The sequence below is a fragment of the Desmodus rotundus genome, chromosome 1 (genome assembly GCF_022682495.2).
Source record: "Desmodus rotundus isolate HL8 chromosome 1, HLdesRot8A.1, whole genome shotgun sequence".
NCBI classification, from domain to species: Eukaryota; Metazoa; Chordata; class Mammalia; order Chiroptera; family Phyllostomidae; genus Desmodus; species Desmodus rotundus.
The window spans coordinates 49,496,213-49,519,854 of NC_071387.1; the positions used below are offsets into that span (position 1 = coordinate 49,496,213).

Here is a 23,642-nt window from a genome sequence, read left to right on the forward strand (position 1 = left end):
TTAAAAAAAATCTACCTTTTATTCTAAACTTAGAAAAACACCTGGGAACTGTTGTCAACTTAGTAAGGAACTTATTAGGAACATTTATAGATCTTTCTGGAGTTTTCCAAGGCAACTTTTGAAAAAACAGTTTCTCACGAGAGCTTGGTAGATGACATATAAAACGTTTTATACCAAGATCCTCATGCAAATTCAAGCCATGTAACTAGCCCCTGAAACTGCCCATTGTTGTTCAGCTTCTATAATAAGCCTTGGACTTTTTTTAGCTGAAGGTATATTTAATAGTCAAATGTAGTCTTTCTTTAAACTCCTCCTTTTCCAATCCGTATTTCCTTATTAGTTAGACTTCTGACCTAGGTCGTTTTATTTTTCTGCCTATTCACTCTTTCTGATCAGCAGGGTAGGGATTGGGAACGCCTGTCATATCCATGGCAGGGCAGCTGACTGGATGCTGGTGCCCTATCGTTTGTTTCTGCTTGTCTCTTTCCATTTTCTTCTAGAGTAAAGACAAGATTGAAAAACTAAAGCATCAAGCCGAATCCTTCTGCCAGCGTTTGGGGAAGTACCGCATGCCCTTTGCCTGGGCTCCCATAAGCATAGCGAGCTTCTTCAATGTCTCCACCCTGGACAGGGAGGTAACCGACGCGGAGTCCGTGGTTGGTAAGATTTTCAGCTGCAGTGGGAAGTCTTGGGCTCCCCAATGTACCACCTCTGAGGTCAACTGCTTATTAGTGGGGCTTGGGGTACAGTAAGGTGTGGGAAGTGAGAAAGAAGAAAGAGATTAATGGGTTAAAACACTCTTGTGGATGGATTACAAATACATAATTAGACAATAATTTCCCCAAATTATCATGAATGTTTGTGGAGTTTAAATGCCCTTATAGTAAGATTTGTGGTTGGAATTTTTTGGCCAGATACTTTAAAAACTTAATTTTAAGTATCCAGCTGTTCTTAAAAGTAAAATTCTTGAAAATAACAAGAAAATATTATAACCATCTATAGTATGTTAAACAAAGGCACCATGATTGGCTCCAAAACATAAGAAGAACCATAGTCACGGAGGTTTCAAAAAGCAAAACTCAGGTTTCTCAGCAGATTTTCCAGTCCCTTAAAGTTTACTTGGCCAACTGCAATGAAAAAGGGGATGCCAAAAGAATATTTAGTTGCCTTTCCAATTTATTTAACATGTTTCTTTTTCATCACCTCACCCTTGATCCAAGTCATTAGTTTTTAAAACAGGGTGGATCTGAAACTGTTCAAGAGGGTTATAGAATTTTCAAGTATACCCACCCCTACTTGTGGCAGAGTCTCTATTTTTCCTAAATGTCTCTGGATCCAACAAATATTTAAGGCTAGAGTCACATTTCTCGTGACATGTCTCGTGCATTCCCTTGCTCTGCCACCTCTGAAATGTTGCCTGTAGCAGAGGGGTAGAGGAAAGGCTATTTGGTCATTGCTGCTGCTATTCTGGAGTTATTGCAGCATAATTACCAGTCAAAAATCCTGGCTTTTTTTTCTGATTTATCAATAAAAAACCTAACTTCAGTGCATCCTGACCTTCACGCCACGATTTTTTAAACGCCAACCTCTGTGTAGATCCAGGTAGCCTTATTCGAAAGAGTTATGCATAAAGCCCAGAGGATGCCATAAATGAGATGAATCCGCAGATTCAGGTGTAGGGTTTACTGAGGCTTATTAATCTCTGGGTCAAGGATGATTAACCTGATTACAGAGGCTGATTCTTAAGAAGCAGCCAAAATAGGCAGTAGGGAAAGTTTAGATGGGCCGTAGTAGCACGAAGTTCTAATTCAGCATCATAGCAAGAATTTGGTATAAGAGAATATTCAAAGACAGGGTTGGCAATATTAGAGTTCTAAGCAATTTGACTATTCACAACAGATCCCCTGAGTTTTGCAGTAGAAAAGCAACAAAATCCTCACCTAAGTCTCAAAAGGGGATAAGAAACAACTAAACAGAGTATTAGGGTCCAGCCCAGGTTTGGGTGTGAGTCAGCGTTCCAACCCCCATTAGGCAGGTCAGTGAGGTCTGCTGCCTGCCTGGTCCACACAGCAAGAGCAGAAGAAAGCTGGGATCCAGAATTTACTCGGGCTGACCCTAGCATGTTTGGGTCACAATCTCAAATGCCTTTAAGGGCATTTGAGAACATGCCTCTCCCAATGGAATGAAATGTAAAAATAAAACAAAAACAAACACTGTTGACTAAATAAAGCTTATGTGCACACCCCGTTCTGGCTGCAGTTCAGGACTCCTGCTGGGTGGCATCTGGCCCAGCCTCTATGAGGAAGGGGACTGCCGCTGCTCAGAGCTTTCCCACTCTGGTCGGGGGTGGGGGGCGGGTGGTAGGGGCTCCCCAGGGGTCTAAGAAAGGTAGGGTTCAGTGGAGGGAAATTTTTATTCACAACTAAAATGGCCACGTTCAGAGTTTTTGTTCAGCAACTTTAAACATGTACAAGGTCTGTCCAGAAAGTATCCAGCCATGTACTATGAAAAATAGAGACATTTGTTGAAGAAGGTACAAGATACAAGAAACACTGTACACAGGACAGTGATGCCTCAGTCCCCTTCAAAGCAGGCATGTTGGGACCTCACACAGTTCTCCCAATCACCTCAGCTACCCTGTCGTATTTTCCTGAATCTGATCGATGTTCTGAAATCTCTTCCTTGTCAAAGGTGATTTTAGATTTAAGAAAAGCCATAAGTTACAGGGCACCAAATCTGGGCTGTAGTGGGGCGGAGTCACCTGGGTGATGTTATGTTTTGCATAAAACTCTGTACAAGATGTGATATTTGAGCAGGCACATTTTCATGGTGAAGCTGCCAATCACCTACAGCCTTCTGAATCATCTGAATAGTTTCCACGGAGGAATGTTCAAGCTTAATGCAATATTGGATGCAGATTCATTGCTGTACTCACTCAGTCATTTTGCATGCGGCAGCCACACAGCACACACGCTCACTCAATGGCATCTACTGCTCCCACTGACTAGTACAGTGAAGTGATCATTGTTCAAACATACACATTCCAGTCCACTGTCCTTGGCTGCCAGGTTACATTGATGTCATGCAAACTGTTCTCATTATATTAAAAATGGTTGGACATTTTCTGGACAGACCTTGTATATGGTAAAGTTAATAACTTCTGGGTGTTGAAACAGAAGGGCAAACTTTAGAATGACAACTGTTTTGCTTAAAGGAAGAGGCTCTGTGGGTGAACGGAGAACCTTGTCCCAATCTAGAAGGCTTTCTGAAAGAGCCCTCTCCTTGGAGGAAAATGGGGCTGGATCCAACTACAAGACCACCACCATGACCATAAGCAGCTTTTACAAGCAGGTATCTCTCCATGTTACAATACGTCTGTGTCTGTGCCCATAATGTCATAGCTTTTGGAGCCCAAAGGGGTAGTGAGTAAGAGAACAAGTTGGTTAACCTCACTAAGCCTAAATTTCATTATCTACAAAGCAAGGATTGTGGTGCCTGCTTCATGGGGTTTTAAGGAGGATTCAATGACATGAGGCAAGTAAAGCTCTTCCCAGAATGCCTGGGATACAGCAAATGCTCAACGAGTGTTAGCTCTTCTAATTGAGAGAGGGATTCGCTCCCATCAATGCAAATTCTCCTATCTGAACAACTCTCATGATCCATTTATTCAACTAGGAAAGCAGCCTGAAAAAGGTCTGGCTGAAACATTGTTCCCCTGGGTCTCAGGGTTTCCTGGCCTGGCTGTTGACCTTCTCACCACTATTCCATGTGCACTTTGCAGGGCTGCCCTGCTTGCTCAGAGAAGGTGCCCATTGCAGATGGTGCTCTTTGTAAGCTCAGTAAACACTGAGACTTAACAAACAAAAAATTTCCTGAGAGTAATCAAATTCACGGAGGCAGAAAGTAGAATGATGGTTGCCAGGGGCTGCAGGAAGGGGTGAATGGGCAGTTGTTGGTTAAAGGGTACAGAGTTTCAGTTTGCAAGATGAAAGCTCTGGAGATTTGTTGCACAACAGTGTAAATGTACTTAACACCATGGAACTGGACACTCAGAAATGGTTAAGACGGCAAATTTTATATTGTGTGTATTTTTTCTACCAAAAGAACCCCCACTTTAGACTTTGTTTGACTCTGTCTTAGAAAACTTTCCTTAGCACAGTCAGTCTTCATGGGGCATTTCAAGGGATTGTGTTAATAATCTGAAATGCAGAAGGGAGATTGAGGGGTCTACGTACCATGCCACGTAATGGCATGGGACTGAAAGGGTTTATATTCCAGGTATATTTCCAATTGTATTAACTTGGTGGGGAGGGAGGACAAAGTACTTGACCTAACTAAGTCTGAGTTTTCTTGTCTGTGCTCAGGAATAAGATACACCTACCTTCCTACCTTACCAGGCTGTTGCGAGGGTTAGAGCTCTTGTCCGTGGACCCCTTGGTAGAGAGCCTGTCCCGTGTAGGCACATAGAGCATAGTATTCATGCTTAGCCTTCTTAGCCAAGACAAATGTGAAAAAAAATGAGGATAGGAGAAAATAGAAAGATGCTTTTCCCATCTTCAAATCTTTGAAGAAGGAAGTAAACTTAATCTGTATCATTCCAGGGAGCAAAACAAGCATCAGTGAGCTTCAGTTATAGGGGGAGATGCTTTGGGCTGAGATTTCTAATGGTCAAACAGACTTCCTTAGAACACATTGGAAGCCCCATCCCCAAAAGGAGTGACGAGAGGCTGAGGGACAGCACGTCCAGGAGTAGGAGAGGAGGAGCATTGGACAAGAGGTTGAACTAAATGACTTCGGCATTGCCCATAACCCTAGTTTCTATGAAAGGCATGTTAAAATGAAATTTAAAGATGAAAATCTTCCCTTAAATCATTGGCCCCTACCCCAGGAGGCAATGGTATGTCTACACTAACCCTTATTTCTTTCTTGGCAGGAGGGAGATCGCCTTAGTGATGAAGACTTATTCAAGTTTTTAGCTGACTACAAGAGATCTTCATCCTTACAGAGAAGAGTCAAGTCAATTCCAGGTGTGGATCACTTGTCTTTATCCTCTTAAGCTGTGCCAAAGCCATTTATAATTAGACACATTATTTGTCTAATGCTACAATTTATAAAATTATGTGTACCAAATAAAATGTGGGATTTTACACTAGGAATTGAGTAGGAGTTGGTCTACTTTTCTGGAAACTCTATTAATATTTTCTATTCTATTAAAGGATTGATTCTGCCCTGGCCAGTGTGGCTCAGTTGGTTGGAGCATTGTCCTGTAAACTGACAGGTTGCCAGTTCAATTCCTGGTCAGGACACATGCCTATGTTTGATCCCTGGTTGGGGCGTGTACGAGAGGCAACCAATCAAAGCTTCTCTCTGGCATTGATGTTTCTCTCCCTCTCTCTCCCTCCCTTCTCCTCTCTCTAAAATCAATAAGCATGTTCTCAGGTGAGGATAAAAAAGAAAGAAAGAAAAAAATAAAGGCTTGATTCTGTAAAAAAAACCATACTTTAGATCTGGTTTCTCAGCGAATCATATAATTGAACAGAAGAGCCTTCTTCATCATATAAAATATTATATGGAACTCTTAATAGAAAAGAAAAATGAAAGGAGATGCATTGATGGAAGGTGAGACACCTGCCTTATCCTCTGCTTTATAGCCTCTGAGGCACTTCTGCAGCACCCCGGGGTCCCAGAGAACCCAGTTCGAAAACCACCAAAACCACCAATATTTACTTACATATGTACTATTATAGTGTGATAGTTCTGCAAGGAAATTTAAAAATCCTCTCATCGATTTCTACCCATTCTACAGTTTCTTCCTTTTTAGTTTCTAGAAACTAAATCTCAAAAGTTGTCATGACCTGCTTTTTATCCAGCTACAGGAAATTAGCTGGGAATTGCAAAACTCCCACACTCCCACAACTCATCCTTATTTTCATAAGAGAAATAGGCTCCAGTGATCCTTCTTGATTCCTTTGTAACACAATGTCTTTACTACAGCAGTCCTATTTTCTCTCTTTAGGCTTGCTCAGACTGGAGATTTCTCTAGCTCCAGAGGTAATCAGTTGTTGTCTGACTCCTGACCTACTGCCAGTGAAACCCTTCCCTGAAAACCGGTCACGTCCACACAAAGAGATTTTGGAATTTCCAATACGGGAGGTGTACGTCCCTCACACTGTGTACAGGTAAGAAGCAACGGCTCTTGGGAAACCATTGAACCCAAATTCACAGTTTTGTTTGCATAATGTCTTCATCATCCTTCGATCTACCTTCCTACTATGTTTTGGGGAGAAATGATGTTTACCTAAGTATAGATAATTGGTAGATTGCTTTCTAAAAATGGCTGTCTAATTTTCTTTAACAAGAAAGTGTTACTTCAGTCATAACTAGAATTTCGGATTATAGCAGGTATATTCCTTTGAGAAATGAAAAAAATCCTCCTAATCGTTACCTTGGCTTTGTTATGTGCATCAGAATGTACTAGGGAGAGAACAATATGACCAAAAATGTTCTTGGTATCTATAAGATGGGATTTTACCTTGAGACCAGCTGTGTCCAATAAAATTTGTAGCAATGATAGAAATGTTCTATATGTGTACTGCCCAATATAATAGCTACTAGCCGCGTGCGACTATTAAGCATTTGAAATGTAGCTAGGGCAATGGAGGAACTGAAATTTTAGTTTTATTTAACTTTAGTTAATTTGAATGTCAAGTGGAGTAGCTGTGAGCGGCTGGTGGCCACCATTGGACAGCATGGAGCTGGACAGTAAAGACCGAAAGGTTAGGCTGCCTCTGTTTCTTCGAGGCCCTTTACTTGGGGCTGGGAGGGAACTCGTCAACACACATCTGCCAAAGCCATTGCTTTTAAGAAGATTTTTTTAATGCAGAGAAGAATGCTGTAACCGTCACCTTTTCTCCACCATCCGGAAACGACACTGCGTGTGTACAATTGTACTAAGTTGCAGCCCACTTTGTCCCCAGCCGCTAGTCACAGACTTCTGCCTTGCCTGCAGAACATCAGTGATGAGCCTGTGCGTGTCCCGTCTTCCCTTTTCCCCTGTTTCACACGCATGTGCGGGGACACATATATGTACCTGTGATCACCCACTGGTATCATTTTCATATTCCTTTTTTTAAGAACTATTATGTATTTAATTAAGAATATTCATTATTTATTTACTTATTTGAGAGAGAATTAGGGAGAGAGATAGAGAGAGGAACATCAATATGAGAGAGAAACATTCATGGGTTGCCTCTTGTGCGCTCCTTGACTGGGGACAAGGCCACAACTAGGCAGGTGCCCTGACCAGGAATCGAACCGGAGACCTTTCAACCAACTGAGCCACACTGGGCAGGGCTTTATGTTCATTTTAAGTGTCCATAAGTGGCTGCACACTCTATGTGTTATACTGTGCTTTTCATCTAACAGTATTGATTTTTTTCTTTTTTGTTTGAGTATTACTGTGGACTCATGAATTTTATTGATTCAATGTGTTACACTTAGTTACAGTTATTATCCTTTGTAGTTACTTAGATTTTTAGAAATTTAATAATAGGAATTACTTGACAGTTTGTATTTTAGAAATATTAATATTGATTTTTATAGAGCTTTGTCATCCTTTTCAACTTCTGTATGGTATTCCTTTGTGTAAAGAGATATTATTCATTTTATTATTTTTTTAACTGGTAGACATTTATGTGTTTTTCCCATGTGGGGCTCTTACAAACACTGTCCAGTGAGAATTTCTGTCTTTGTCTCTAGGCCTATTTGTGTTTTCCTAAGGAATATGTCTAAAAGTGTAATCATTGGGTCACAAGTGGTAGACATTTTAAGTTTTATTTATACTGCCACTTTTTTCCAAAATTGTACCAGTTTGCAATGCTTCCAGCAGTGTAAGAGAGTTGTGATTCCCCCAGACCCTCACCCACACTTTCCAGTAGGGTCTATGTGTGTATGGGACTGAAACACAAAAACTTTCAGAACTCACCCAACCCAAACACACCCACCTCTGCATTTCCAGATGCACAAAATTGAGACTGAGGTAGGAGAAGTGCGTGGTGGCTCACTGAGGTCAAAAACTGCGGTGAGAAATACAAACAGCCATCCACACAGTGAGAAGTGATGCTCTTCCTTTCAGTGCTGGTGAAGTCCCATCTCCCCCATTCAATCCTTGCTGAAGCAGCTCTCCGTTTTCCATTCTCAATCCTTAAACATAAACTAAACCCAGGTCCCCCTCCTAGATAAATAAACATACCTAGGACAGAGTTGTTTCAGCTCTCATTCCCTAGAGGGAGATGAAGGCATAAAAATGTTTGTTTATGGGTGCTGTGTTTGTATCTTTAGAAATCCTATCCTATAATTGGGGAAAAAAAGTGCTTGTGGAATTGGAATAAGCTTTCACTAAATGAATCCTACAGTTATTTAACTTCCCCTCAACATTTAATCACCCATGGGAAGCATTTACAACTCTACTCCTCGCTGCAAACGTTACCCTTAATTACATCACAGCGGGACTCAGAACGCATTAGCGCGCCAGATGGCGCAGAAACGCAGGCGTGCTGGGGAGAGCAAGCCTGGAAGGATCACTCTGGATCCAACATGGCTTCATGAGAAATGGACCCACGAGGGCAAAGTGAATATTCTTTAAGCTGTTCTGTACCCTATAAAACTGCCAAAGCCACCTGTTAAGAACTAGGTTGCCACCCTTGGGAATGACAGAAGAAAACACTTTCCTCCAGTTTGGCGATAGTATCTTCTATTGGCTCCCAGCCAGACCATATTTCAACCCTTGTTTAAGGAACAAGAGTTACAGTGAACTTGGTTCAGAATCTTACTACCTGAAAACTTCAAGGAGTTTGGAGAGCATCTTGTCTAAATCTCCCGTGCTGTTGTTAAATTTTTAATATTTCTTCTCCAGGCCTCACATGATTTGTGGTGGTTTTGTTTAGGTTGGTCTTGACAGTAACCAATCTTAGGTAATTCTCCCTCTCCCTGCACCCCCACCACCATTTCACAGAGCGGACATGTGAAGCTCAGGTCAGGTCTGAACCTCCTCCGGCCAGATAGGTGGGTTGGCTCGTTTTGCCTTTGCCATCTCCCTGTACCTCAAAAAACTTAAAATCTCATGGCTTTTCTACCCCCTCCTGCCTGCAAATCAAAGTCTCTTTTCAAGCAAAGGTCTCTAAATTGTGGTATCGATATTAGATATGGCCTAATGCCTTATCTCTCCCAAGAGTGTTATTCCAGTAAGGACAGCAGTTCCCATTTCATTTAGGAAAGTTTTCCTTCGACTGAGGTGAATTGTGGACGTCCTTCTAAGGGGTTAGTAAGTAGGGTAACTGGCCCCGTTGACGTTGCTGTTTCTAGGACTCCAATCCTGCTCACAGCTATATCCCTTTCAGGAAATCAAACAAATGAAAATTAAGATTTACAGAGCAGATAAATCCATGAATAATTCTTTTTTGATAGAGGATTCACCTAATGAATATAAAATATGATTTGACTAACAAAAATTGGATTTTCTGGAAGTTATGGAGAATATACCTGTTAGGCTGAGGAAGGGTTGTCTTCAATGACAAAGCCAGGATTCAAAGTTCAAATTTGTGTACTTTTCACATAAAGTGCAGAGCTCCCTTGGGTGGGGGGAATTATTATGGATCTAATGGCAGATGTCGTCTTGCCTTAAGTGTGAGTGGTGGCCAGAGTCACACATTATAGGATTCTAATATGGGTGAAATTTCAATTTAACACCTATGGAGTAGAATTCAGGTTACTTTTATCTCTCTTAAAGGAGCAGCTCCCATGGAACCTCAAACAAAATTGGCTTAGGATAGGGTGAAACTGCCTTCTCTCAGTCTCCCCATTCTCCTACCTCTTCAGGTGCCTCCTTTGATTGCCCCCCCTTCTGGTGCCCTCAGTCATGGTCACCGTGTTGTACCACAATGGGAACCATTCATGTTATGTCCTCTGTGGATGCTGGCCTTGTTCTTATTGCTTTAAGGAGCAATCTAGATCAGTTACAGGAGAACTATGCTGGACTCAGAAACATCCCCTGCACCAGTGATGGCTAGTCACTGATAAAACAAGCACCTTCTCTAAGGGAAAAAGTGAACTTCTAGATCCAGAAGTGCTCATCCCAGGAATGGCCAGCCTCTCCCAGACCAGGGGCCCCTCTGCCATGCCGTGTGCCACCTTGATGGGTTACAGGCATGGAACCAGACCAGTGTTCCCTGAAACAAACCCAGGCAGGAGCTTTTGCGAAATCACAGAGGACAGGAATTCTATAAGTAGAGCAGAACAGCTGGAAAAATTAGGTTGATAAGTAGGATCACCCACATCTGAATTTAGCATCCCTTTCTGCACACCCAGATTAAGAAAACACTAGTTGTTAGCCCAGGAACACGTTTGGACTTATTTTCCATTCAGCCCAGCAGGTGGTAATGGAGACTCCAGCTGCCTTCTGGTGGGGGCAGAATGAAAACAGCACAGGCTGGGGCCAAGGCCTAGTAAGACCTTGAAAAGCATTTTATCCTATGGCTGCCACTGGGGGCATGTACAGAGTTCACAGGGGCTGAGGTTGTAATGAGCTCGTTAAGCTCCTTTCCATCCCTTTAACTGGTGGTTACATTAGGGGAAACCACATAAAGTATGTTTTCATTTCTCATTCCAGCCCCCAAGAGCCTCTGAGGTCTCTTTAACCAATGATCACAGACTTGCTGTGGAGAACAGGCCTATCGGTTAGAACGTGATTTCTTTGGTGGATAATTAGCTGTTTTCAGGCTTCCTCATATTCAGCTGAATGTTCTCAGATCTTCTCAAAGCTTGCCTGATAACTGGTCTAATAGAGGTGCCTCCCACATCACAGTGGAGATTTAAGGACTACTACCAGCCTGGCGTCATGCAGGGGCAAAAAAGAATGGCATAGAATAAATGTACAAGCTGATCTTGAATGAATGCTTGCAAGTTGTAATTGAAAGAATAGGGTTTCTAAGGAAGAGAATGAACCAGAAATAATTCTGGATGAAGTGGTTAGGAAGGAGTTGGGGCATAGGGAATGGAAGCTGTCCTTGAGAGGGACTTTATTTTGTCAAAGGAAATGGACTCCCCATCGGAGCCCAGTTGGCTGTGTGTCCAGACTGGATCTTCTCACTGCTGTGGGTGAGGGGGTGGGGTGGGGTGGAGCAAAGGTGGTTGTGCCTCTGAGTCTGTTGTGGAGCTTCATAAAAATACAAATGTCCCTCTTGGAGACTTACCTACCTGGGACTCCCATTCCGGAAGTCTGGCCCAGGGCCTTGGGCCTCCTTTAAGAATCAAAGTTTCCCCCTCCCTTTTATGGAGTCCCTTTCAAATAAATCTTCTAATCTATGGAGTCACACAAAGGTTCACAGTGACTTCAGCTACTGGAAACTCAAGGGCGAGGGCTGTGCAGCATCATCCACCTGACTTGGGAAGCAGTCCCAGAGGGCTGTGCAGCATCATCCACCTAACTTGGGAAGCAGTCCCAGAGGGCTGTGCAGCATCATCCACCTGACTTGGGAAGCAGTCCCAGAGGGCTGTGCAGCATCATCCACCTGACTTGGGAAGCAGTCCCAGCGTGTGCAGGGAGACCAGGTGAGATGGATTGGCCAAGAGCAAGTACTTGTCTATCAGGAATCTATACCACAGCAGGAAACCGCTCCACACGAGGACAGTTTTGTATGGAGTATTGCCCCTCAGGTGCTGTAAGTACTCCAGTGTCGTTGCTAATGAACATTGGTCATTTCTGGAGTGTTTAACCCTGGTCTGAATCACTATGAAAGCAATGCCTTACTTAAATAATTATCAAAATAATAACTCCCCATTCTTATTTGTTTCTTTAGTTGTTTGAAGTTTATTTTGGATTAGGTAGCTGATTCTAATGGTTTAAATTTATCACATACAAAACAGAGTGTGAGCTACCAGGTGGCCACGAGGTGCTCCGAACCTGTTTTCAAACGCATCTGCAAGTCAAAATGTAATACCTGTCCCCCAAAGCTAAGCCCTCCAACCCCAGTTAGCTCCCGAGTCTTCTTTGACATGGACATTGGAGGCGAGCAAGTTGGTCGAATTGTCTTAGAATTGTTTGCAGATATTGTACCCAAAACTGCAGAAAAGTTTCGTGTAATGTGTACAGGAGAAAAAGGCATTGGACCCACCACTGGGAAACCTCTCCATTTCAAAGGATGCCCATTCCATGGAATTATTAAGAAATTTATGATTCAGGATGGAGACTTCTCAAATCAGATCGGGACAGGTGGAGAAAGTATTTATGGTGAGAAACTTGAAGATGAGAATTTCTACTATAAGCATGACCAGCAGGGTTTACTGGGCATGGGCAGGGCAAACGCAGGCAGCAATACAAATGGCTCTCAGTTCTTTATCACCATGGTTCCGACTCCTCATTTGGATGGGAAACATGGGGTATTTGGCCAAGTAATTAAAGGAATGGGTGCGGCAAGAATTCTGAAAAATGTAGAAGTGAAAGTTGAAAAGCCTGCCAAATTGTGCATTATTGAAGAATGCGGAGAATTGAAGGAAGGGGATGATCGGGGAATATTCCCAGAAGATGGTTCAGGCGGCAGGCATCCAGATTTCCCCAAGGATGCAGATATAGATTTAAAACACCTAGATAAAATAGTATTAATAACGGAAGACTTAAAAAACATTGGAAGTACTTTTTTAAAATCCCAGAACTAGAAGATGGCCATTAAAAAGTACTCAGAGGTTTTAAGATACATGGAAGGTTCAAAGGCTGTAACTTCTATCTACTTAGATAGATTGAAGCTGCAACCTGTAGCTTTAAGCTGCATGCTGAGTATTGGTGCTTGTAAACTGGCGATGTCAAATTGGCAGGGAGCAACTGACAGTGTGGTGGCTCTTGAAGTGGACCCATCAAATACCAAAGCACTGTACTGTAGAGCTCAAGGATGGCAAGGGTTAAAAGAAGGGTTAAAAGAAGATCAGCATTGGCTGATCTTAAGAAAGCTTAGGAGATACATCAGAAGATAAAGCCATCCAGGCAGAATTGCTGGAAGTCAAACAAAAGATAAAGGCACAGAAAGGAAAAGAGAAGGCAGCATATGCAAAAGCATTTGCTTAATAAGGGATTCAGTTATACTTAAATATTACACATTGATGTATAAAGACAGTAAGAAAATTGAGGGGGTTTTGTCTAATGTATATGTTCCTTAATGTATTTCCTTTGATAGTTTAGTTCCCATTGTTTACAGTTCAGAAATTACTGATATCTGTTCACTCTTAATAAAAGTGTTACAAACTAAAAAATAAAAAAAAACACTGAGTGAAAATTCTCCCATTCTTGACCTCCTGCAAGTCTCCTCCTTGAAGATTATATATATGTGTATATATATATACACATACAAATAATGATACATATTTGAATATTTGATTTTACTTATTTATTTATTCCACAAATATTATTCAGTGCATACAATGTGCCAGGCCTTATTCTAAACACTGGAGAAATATTAATGAACAAAACAGATGGAAAAAAAATGACATAAATTCCACAGTTGAATCCTATTTTTGATGACTGGAAACAGCCATTTAAAAAAGTCCGTTTCTTGTGCGTCCTTCCAGAAACAGCCTGTGTATGCGCAGCTGACATAGCCCTGCAGGTTTCCGTTCCAGGCACATGCGGCGCAGTCACCACACTACTCTGAACCTTGATTTTTCACTGGTCACTGTAGCATGGAGAGTGGTTTATAGGAACGCATAGAACTGCCTCCTGCTTTTTTTTAACAGCTGCACTGGATCTCATTGTATGATGTGCCACGATGCATTCAACCCTCTAATGACGAGCGTCTACATCATTATATGTTGCCCATTTTCGGTATTACAAATGAAGTTACAATGAAAAATCTGATAGTCTTTCACACATATGCAAGCATATTTGTTGGATAAATTCCTGCTTTTCACCCTTTAAAGAACTCTGCCTTAAGTGTAAGCCCTGCAGCCCAGTCCTTGGTTTTTTACCAAGCTTAGCAAGTAGTTGCTTGTGGAACATGAAACTTATTATGAACAAATACTTAATTTAAGAACAGCAGTGCAGCCCAGGCAAAATCAAATCTTTTGAATTAGCCAAGTAACGGAGACAAAGGCAAAGTGATTCCTGTTGCCTGAATTACCCAGGTCATTAAGTCTCTGTACTCAACTTCGTTGTGGCAAGTTGGTCTCAATAATACCAGTACAATCAGGAGCTCAGCCCCCGCTTTCCTGATACCCTGCTCCAAAACTCAGTCGTCCTCCTTTTTTTTTTTTTCTGGAAAAATGAAAAATTCAGGATAAGCCTGATACTTAAGATTACTTAGTTAACAATTGCGGGTTTTGCAAAGTTATCCTTTCAGCCACTGGGGGGCACAATTTGTTCACTTTCTAGATTCAGGCACAATTTGCTCTTTCCTGCTACAAAGAGAGTTGTGATTTTATTGAAGCAAAACACATTTTATTTCTTTGCTTTTTTTTTGCACTAAAAAAAAAATCACCAAAAACTGTTTCGGTATCTCAAGAGAGCACTGTTTTCATTTTTTGCAAAGGATTTTATTTTCACTTGTCAGCTTCTGCTTTCTTTCATTAGTAAAGTCATGACCTTAGGAAGCTGGAACTTTTTGGAAGATACAGTGGGGGTCTGTATCCTGTGGTGTAGACAGAGAGTTAAATCTCATTTCTGGGGGAGGGGGTCGTTCACTGTATACACATTGACCGATCCTGACTCATACACAGAACTGCAATAGTGTTAACTCGGTTCTGGGTACATTTATGTCACTGTTGCCACAAGTCATGACCCTACGTTACACTCATTCATTTTGAGTCCACTGTGCTTTAGTATTACTGCCTATAAACAACTGTCCTAAAAAAAATCTGCTCTGTCCACTTAATGATGGCAAATGTCATTTTATTCATAGATTCTTTACATAGAATTCAGCATGAAGGTTCATGAAATATCCTGTTTTTCCATGGGTTTGGGGTTGGTTGAGGGCAGAAGCAATATAAGTGGTGATGAAAGTAAGGCAAATCTGGGCTTGTGTTTGGTTACGATGATGAATAGTTTGCTTAGATTAGAAGAAGCCTCCTAAAGCCGAAAAAGCCTTCTTTCTTTGATTTCTGTGCTTTTGTTAGTTTTTCAATTATTATTTTAAAATTAGTTCGTTGAAGTAGCTTGTCTTCTGATGAGCTATCCCCCGGATAATCGTTCCCTCTTATTTCTTTTACCATTTGGTGGGAGGGGGATATCTTCTCTACTTTTCTGGTTTTTCGTTTTTAGGTCTGCCTCTCCTGTGTACTTTCTGGGCGGCCCAAAGCTCAGCATTTACCCGCTCCCCCTGCGAAGAGTTTGGCCGAAGAGTTTGGCCGCCTCTGGAGCAGAGGCATTTTAACAGCTGTCAGTGGGTGTCCTGTGGTTTCGAGGCCTCAGGCAGGCTGCCCTTGGCCCATCTCAGCAGAAGTCAGAATGCTCTGGGAGAAATACTATGTGCTGTGTCACTGCCACCGTCTTCCCAGGGGAAAAGTGGGTTTGGGTGGAGGCAATGCATTCTGGTCTCACTTCACAGAGTAAGAGAGAACTATGAGTAGGGAAGGACTAAGTTTTGACAATGTAATAAGGTAATTTTTTTAAAAACCATGGTGAATCAATTGGATATCGTGTATTGTTTTTACAATTGAAAATGAATTTCATATATCCACTGGCCTAAATACCAGAAAGGTTATACAGTTTCCAAAACTGTCTGGTTCCGCCTCATTTGTTTTATGTTCTTTGTTTGAAAATCTTCAAAATGTAAACTGAGATTCATGCAACCAAGTGGAAATATAAATATTATTGTTTAATAAGGATAAAATTAGAGGAACTCAAACTATTGGCTAATTTAAATGAGTTTTATAAGACCTCTATGCTAAAAATTATATATTTTGCAATAAGAACATTATTTATCATCTTTTCCTAGAGTTAGTTACAGTTTTTAAAACCAAGCCTGTGTTTCCTTTTGTATCAGTCCACTCGCCATGGGCCACCGTGTTTTCTTTCCTATCAGAATTCCCTCCAGGGGTTCACAGATAGGAAGCAGACCAGTTTCTTTATCTTATTAATAGATTTAGATTTCTGTTATATCAAGGTGCCAGTTAATGTCCTCAAAGATGACATGCACAAATATATAAACTGTGTCTCACTTTTCAGAAGATGAAAAAGGAGTCAAACTCAGACACCTTAGAATTCTGACTCTTTTCCAGATAAGAATTGGGTAAATTTGCCTCCCAGAGCAGGAACATAGGAATTCTTCTTTGATTAATTTTATTCTATTTCTCCCCCTCTGATACATCTTCTGAGCTTACTTGTCCTTCCCTTCACTCCCACTGTTGTCAAGGTGAGAACTTGGCCTCCCCTCCGCCCACCTTGGCAGAGAGCTCCCTGTGCTCCTTAACCTTGGCTTGTCTCAAGCTCAGAGTTCTGTTCTCTTCTTGCATCCTTGGCCTTTATGTTTCCTGGTTGCAAAACTTTTTATTTCACAGATGTTGAGCCAAAGGCTGCCGATGTACACACCATCCAGGACACTCAGATGCTACTGTAATTCTTTCGTACCATGAGTGATTTATTCTTACTGGGGTGAGGAAGAGAGAAGGGAGGTGATTCATTTTCCTCAGACAGGTTTTCTTCCACTCTAATAACCGCCCAACCCATGGGTGGAGGCTTGATCAATGGCTGCTTCCTTTTTTGTTGAGATCAAACATCAAATTAATGGTCTGTCCATAGTTTGTGAAAAAGCACACTGATAACAATTGTGCTCCCCAGCCCCCTTCCCTACAATATTTTGAAACCACCTCCAAAACCCAGACAAGACTTCTCTCTCATCAAGTCCCCGAAGCAGGTATATGTTTCTAGAGGTAGTGGGGGCATCAGGACAATTTATTCTTAGTAAGCCTGCTGTTTCTTCTAATTCCAGTACTTCCTTCTCCAACCCACAGCAAAGCAGCGAACAATATTTAAACATCAGGAACGGTCAAGCAAGCATATTAATGAATAATATTGGTTATTCATTGGCTGTTTTTTAATGGGTAGAAGGCTAATAAAGGCTCTACCCCACACCAAGAGGAAAACAAAAGTCATCTTCCACAACAGCCAAAGTTGGAAACTTTCTGTATGTGTATGTGTTTTTGTTAGCTGGCAGATTTGTTTTAGGAAACTATTTGCGAAGCTGAAGGGATAGAGGGAGAAACGTACTCCCTCTATCCCTTAAAAGAATGCCAGGTTGGTTCAATCAGTCAGCCATGTGACAATTCTGACTGGTGATCTTTTAAAACATGCAGCCCTGTCAAGATCTGGCATCAAAACGAAATCTGTAAACTTGAGTTTTTGTTCTTTTACAAAACCAAATATTGAAATGTATGCTTTGTCTTCACTTGGGGAGGCTTTCATTAAATTTGTTGTTTTAGGGAGAAGAAAGGATGTTTGTGGGAGGTACTCTTTAGCATTCTTTTATGACTTTTATCTGTCACAGCCTCTTTAGAAGGTGTTAGTTAATTTGGTTAGTAGAATCAAAATAGAACCTCCCAAATTATTTATTTATGTTTTTTAAAGTTCTCAGTTTTTATACTTAGTTGCAGATTGGATTGACTCCAAAGAGGCTATTTTTGACATTAAGACTGTTGTTCTATAGGTAGTCATTATATTGTATTCCTTAGTCCAGGAGAATAACCTTGAGAATCAGCTAAGAGGAAGAAATTTTACAAGGTAAAGTCATATTTAAAGGAAATTGCATGTCCAGCTCTCACTGACTACCTGACATATAATTTTTAAATGTATTAGTTATTTCTTGCTGTGTAACAAAAACATTTGCAGCTTAAAACAGCAAACAATGATTATCTCTCAGTTTCCATTGGTTACCCAGGTGTGGCTTAGCTGGGTGCCTCTGACTCAAAAGACCACAGTCAAGATGTCAGCCAAGGCTGTGATGACCCCAAGGGTCAACTAGAAGAGGAGTTGCTTTCAAGCTCACTCACATGGTTGTTGACAAGATTCAGTTCCTTTTGGACTGTTGGGCTAAGGGTCTTAGTTCCTTACTAGCTGTTGGCAAGAGGCCTCCTTAAATTCCTTGCTATATTAGTCTCTCCATAGGGAAGCTCCTTTCTTAAGAGGATTAATGGGAATTGATGTGAGAGAAAAGGAACTCTGCAAATAGAGGATAGGTGAGCTTTTTGTCCATGTTTGAAACAAATTATTAGTAGTAATAATAACTGTTCAATATAAAGACACCATATCTAATGTTCAAATTGTAGTTCATCAATTGAGAAAGAATGAATTATTTTTCCCTTCAAAACCTTTAAAAGTGGTGCAAAAACAAGTACAATATGAGAGTTTGCTGGCTTCCTATTTGTTTTTCTCCCTCTCATTTGAGTGCATTTTTTAAACCATAACATGACTAGAGAGAGAGAGAATATTTAGTCTTTTGTTGTAGTGCTTCTAAACAATTTGGTAACATTTAGTCTCTGCCTACTTAATTGCATTTGCTTTTTGTAGGGGCGGGGTAGAGGACCCCAGTTTTCAGAATACAGTACCGGCATTTACACGAAACATTGCAGCCTAGCCCACTGAGCACAGAGGTTACTAAGGGGCAAGCTGCTGCTTGTGACTCCCCACCCCCCACCCCCGCCCAGTTCCTCCTTCTAATCTTGTGTCCTTTCCCAGGACAGGCAGCCTTGTGTGGACTCCGACTTGTGCCCCAGAGCAGGACTCATGCTTCGTTTTTCTTGCTCTGCTTTCTGAAGTTGGAATGTCCTCTTCACCCTACACATCAAGGGATTTCTTTCCATTTCCAGTTTTCACTGATTCCTTTGTGGGTTTGTGCTTTGACTTAACCTGAAGTATTAGAAATAAACATAAATCATGGCATTAGACCCTGGAATGACAAGACAGGATAGGGCTAGTGTTATGTCTTTATAAACCTTCTCATTCTAAAAGGTATCTAAGGCAGCTTATACAGATTGTAAAACAAGGCATAAAATTTCTGGGTAAAAGGAAAAGAAGGAGAGAGAAATCAATCTAAACCTGGATAAGGTTAATACTCAGAATATATCTTCAGGTCCTTGGCAATGCCTTAAAAAGCCAGTTGCAAATTTGACTTGGAGCTTCCTAGCAGCCAAGAAAACAGAAGGAAACACAATAAACCAGAAGATTCATATGTCCACCAAATTAAAAACAAACCAGGGATCAGTGCTTCTCAAACTTCAACGTGCATTTGAATCACCCATAGTGTTGTTAAAAGGCGGGTTCTGGTTCAGCAGGTCAATGGTGCACCCTACCTAACTGGCCCCCAGGTGCCACTGGTGCTGATGCAGCGCCGCCCCCACCATTCTTTGAGTAACAAAATCTTAGCTCATTGTAAGTGTGCATTTACAGTGTATGCCCCCACTTCAAATACACAGCCATATTTGGTTTGCAGGTATCCTAGGTAATTCCAGAATATACCAGATATGGAGCTCTAAGATTTCTAGCTTAATTTGCAGTTGATGTATTTAAAACATCCAAACTTCTATCTAACACCGAGGGACAGTAATTATTCTCATCTTTTAATTTAACTGTGTTATTTCAAACATTTTTTTTTAAATGTAGTTTGGGGAAACTTTATTTTGCCCTTGTAAATAATACAATAGAAGACCACATTATAATAATGTTCTGGTGAATCCTGTTGTTGACCAAAGATACTGTTTACTCTTGTTCTTAGAAATAGCAGTGGTTATGGGCACTGGGTCTAGTGTGAGCTTCTGAGCACCCAGATTTGAATGTGCTGTGCTAGCTGCGTCACCTGGGGCAAGTCATGCGTCCTCTCTGTACCTCAGTTCTATCGTCTACCTAATGGGGCTAATAGTGGAATCTGCTGCAGGTACGCCTAGCTGCTATTAGAATAGTGCCCACACATAGTGAGAATTAAATAATGTTGGCTATTTGTTACCATTACATTTAAAGTAAATTTTTCTGGCTGACAATGTGAATGATAAATACAGCCACCTCCTCAGTTGCTCATTTTGCATTAAGTACCTTAAAAGAATAGATCTAGATTTGCAATTTTCTTTGCAACCCTTGAGTAACACACACCAAATAAGTGTAAGATGTTGTTGATATTAAGAGGCATTTCAATTTCGTTCTGTTGGAATCTAAGTCTGCTGCCAACAAATTATTGAACGGAGTAAGAGGCACCAACCTTTTCCCGGAGTTTTTTAATGAGGGCATCTTGCTTGTGCAGGTGATTTTGCTGCATTTTCACTTCAGCAAATAGTTCATCAATTCTTTGGTTCTGTCTTTGCACAGAGGGCTAGAGAAAGAGAATTTTAAAACACAAGGAAAGGAAAAGAAATTACTTTGAAATCGCCAAAATAGGTAGGCACGCTTTCTCTGTATAAAGCTGTCTTCGCAGTTGTATCAACAGAACCAGGTACTAATTTCCTAGCCCTTCTCAACCCTGTGCATGTTGCCCATGGTCAGCTAAAAACCATCACTGTGTCTCAAGCTATAAGAAAACTAATAAAGCAGAAAAACCAATTTCTTGGGATTTTATCCTTTCCCTCTCTGGTATCTATATCCAAGAAAATTTTAAGGCCTCCCTGAACCCCAAAGCACTGACCATGCCATTTAAAACATTAGGATGCACCCACTTCCTCATTTGTTATAATACTTTATGTGTAATTTTATAACAGTCTGTAAAGTTGGAGGGGGGGATTTTCATCTGTAGGTGAAATTCAGTAGAGTTGTTGTTAATTAATTGTGAAAATGTTGGATTTGTTAAGCATTTAATTTAAAATTCATTAATTTTGGTTTTGAGCTTTCACTTTTTGGATTTTGGAGCTGATTATTTTTGGACGTTTCAGATATTTTTGTGAGGTCGCAAACCGTCCATAGATCTTAGGCTCTGTGTTGATCATCCTGAGAGAAATGTGGCCTTGCTCACAACCCACTCCCAGCTCCCAGTAGGAACTCGTCAAACACTTGCAAAGTTGTAACAAAATGGATTGTAGTGACTAGATGCACCTGGAGGAGTGTCCCCTCAGGAAAAGCATTTTGTCATTGTCTTAGGGGCAGTGAGAGAGAGAGGGGAGAGGGTAGATCTGAGAAAAAGAGAGACTGAGGTAGACAGACAGAGGGGCAGAGGGAGACACAATCACAGATTAGAGGCAGACAGGCAGGCATGCAGAGACAGAGGCAGAAAGAGATGGAAAGGTGGAGAGAGACGCCCAGAGACACTGATGGATTCCCCAAGCAACACACAAGGGGAGACCCCCCCAAAACCCCGGAATTTATTTATAGAAACTCATGTGTGTATTCTCACATGTTTAAACTTCAGTCACCTTCAAAGCACTCTCCACTTGATGCAATACACCTACTGAGGCATTTTTTCCACTGCTCAAAGCAGTTTTTGAACTTGTCATCTTGATGCCTTTTCATGCTTCTTCCATTTTTTGTTTCTTCTCTCCCATCTCCCATTTCCTCCCAAAATGTTTCCCTTTATGGACTTTTTTCATCCGGGGAAACAAAGAAAGTCACTTGGGGTGAGATTGGGTGAATAAGGAGGGTAGAGCACGGGGGTCATGTTGGTGTGGTCAAAAACTGTTAAACACTCAGTGCAGGGTGGGCAGGGGCTCTGGAAAATCACCCATCATAAAATGGGCAAGTGCGTTGAAAGAGTCTTCAAAAAAATTCATGGAAACTGAGCACAGCTTCTCATAACAGCACCAACTGGTACGCTGATACAGATGGCTTCCTAGAACACTCACCTAGCCAGGGAAGCCTGTACTACAAGGGGCCCACCCTTCCAAAGATAGTAAATGGTTTTTTTGGTTTCCCCTCATATATTAAGATCTTACAGTCCCACAGAGTGTTTAGAATTGTATTTTAAAGTTCGCTCAGCTGTTCTACATAGTCCTGATACGCAGATAATCCTCCTTTGTGTCATATTTTGCAGTTTACAGCAAAGCACTTGTCAGGGATCATTGAATTGAAATTTAATCCCAATCTTTTTATTACAGGTGAGGAAATTCACTTGTCCACCTTACATTTGTAGAGCATTCTGTAATTTTTTAAAGGACTGTTTCACCCATTATCTATTTGGGAAGGGCCGCTAATCACAGCTCTCCATACAAGCCCATCTTCCCTGGTATAACAGCAGCTTAAATTACGGGCATTACTGATATTCAAAAGACAGCGGAGATACCACAGGCCACAAAATGGCAATTTTTTATTTTGTTTTTTAGAAAAGTATATATTTGATATTGGGGCCTTGTTCCAGCTTCTGTACTAAAATAGAAAGAAAACGAAAATTGATACCAATTGCATTTCAAAGTCAAATCTACTCTTTTCATTTCCTCGTATCATCTTCTAGCCCTGACCCTTCATGCATATTCAGTGTTTGAATATTTACAGCCCTGTCATAGATAACCTTTTATATTCTGAATGTTCACTCCACACGATGCAATGAGTACAAGCCATTTAATTCACTTCGGTCTCACTTTCAAAGAGGGACATAAGAAGCACCAAGGATTGTTTGACTTTGAACAACTACATTTAATCTTTTGGCTCTCGTTGGGAACCCCAAGGCTTTGCAAGTAAAATGTTGTCAGAGAATAGAAAGCTACCTTTTTGCTTTATGACATGACTGAGTGTTCCTCCACCCACTCCTTGGGAGCCAGTGACACAAATTTTTTTTATTCAAAACATGGTTTAGGTTGCCATTACCAGCAATGGAAGATAAATAAGCATTTGCATCACATGGGATTAATCTGCACCACCCCTCTTCTTGACCAGGCTTTCTCACAGCGGAAATAACTCCTGTTGTGATCTTACTTTGGGGTCTATTTTGCAAGAGAATGGTATTTCTATTTAAAAGAGTGATAATAGTATTAAAAAATATTTCATTTCCAATAAAATAATAGTCGACTAAAATGATCAGTAATGATCTACTCACCATGATGTCGTCCATCACCTGTGTCAGAGAGAGCCCATCTGCCTTGGGGAGCACAGCATCCTCCATCTTCCGCTCCAGCAGTTCCAGCCTCTCACTGAATTTCTCTCTGTACTGCATCCCCGCAACCAGCTGATGCTGGAGCTCAGCGACCAGCTGACGGAGGCCTTCATTCCTCTTGTCAAGCTGCTCAGCTCTCCTCTCCAGGTCTTCGTCCTTCCTCTCCTGCTGGCTAACTTGAGTAAGAAGCTCAGCTAAAGAGGTGTTCAGAGTGTCCAGTTGTTTAAAGAGGTGGCCAGTGCGATTTTTGCTGTAGCTCACTTGCATCTTGAGCTCCATTCCAAGCTGTAGAAGCCCCTGGGAGAGAACATTGATGTCATCTTGGGAATAAGTGAGAGGAGCATGCCATTCTCTTTGTTTCCTTGCACTGGATAAAGAACAGGCTAAACTGAGGAGGAACCAAACTGATGTTTTTTGCATTATGGCTTTGAAAGATTTCAAGGTCCCTTGGGATAACCTGTTTTCAGCAAAGAAAATAGGAGACTATCCCAAGACAGTAAAGAACAGAAACAGTTTGGTCAACGATTTGATCTAAGAATGATTAAATCCCACGAGTTAACCTCTGACTTCCTGGAGTTGCTAAATCATAGCAGGATATAAATTAAATTA

General features: G+C 41.2%; 2 protein-coding genes and 1 pseudogene across 5 annotated transcripts in view; 2 read left to right on the plus strand and 1 right to left on the minus strand.

The window, feature by feature from the left end:
* DOCK8 (dedicator of cytokinesis 8) overlaps positions 1-23,642 on the plus strand; it is a 213,691-nt gene that overhangs the window by 103,511 nt on the left and 86,538 nt on the right. For all 4 annotated transcript variants that reach the window (XM_045191179.3, XM_024555137.4, XM_045191172.3 and 1 more), the window contains 4 exons: positions 501-660; positions 3,215-3,351; positions 4,934-5,027; positions 6,017-6,179. In XM_045191179.3, coding sequence (XP_045047114.2) covers positions 501-660; positions 3,215-3,351; positions 4,934-5,027; positions 6,017-6,179 — 554 coding nt within the window. The remainder of the gene's footprint in view (positions 1-500; positions 661-3,214; positions 3,352-4,933; positions 5,028-6,016; positions 6,180-23,642) is intronic.
* On the plus strand, positions 11,988-13,286 carry LOC112299892 (peptidyl-prolyl cis-trans isomerase D pseudogene; annotated as a pseudogene).
* LOC123479209 (angiopoietin-related protein 3) lies at positions 18,284-23,608 on the minus strand. The gene is made up of 3 exons (XM_045191190.3): positions 22,977-23,608; positions 20,223-20,333; positions 18,284-18,880 (listed from the first exon to the last, which is right to left on the minus strand). The coding sequence occupies exons 1-3, from the start codon at positions 23,451-23,453 to the stop codon at positions 18,809-18,811; spliced, it is 660 nt and encodes a 219-aa protein (XP_045047125.1). The 5' UTR covers positions 23,454-23,608; the 3' UTR covers positions 18,284-18,808.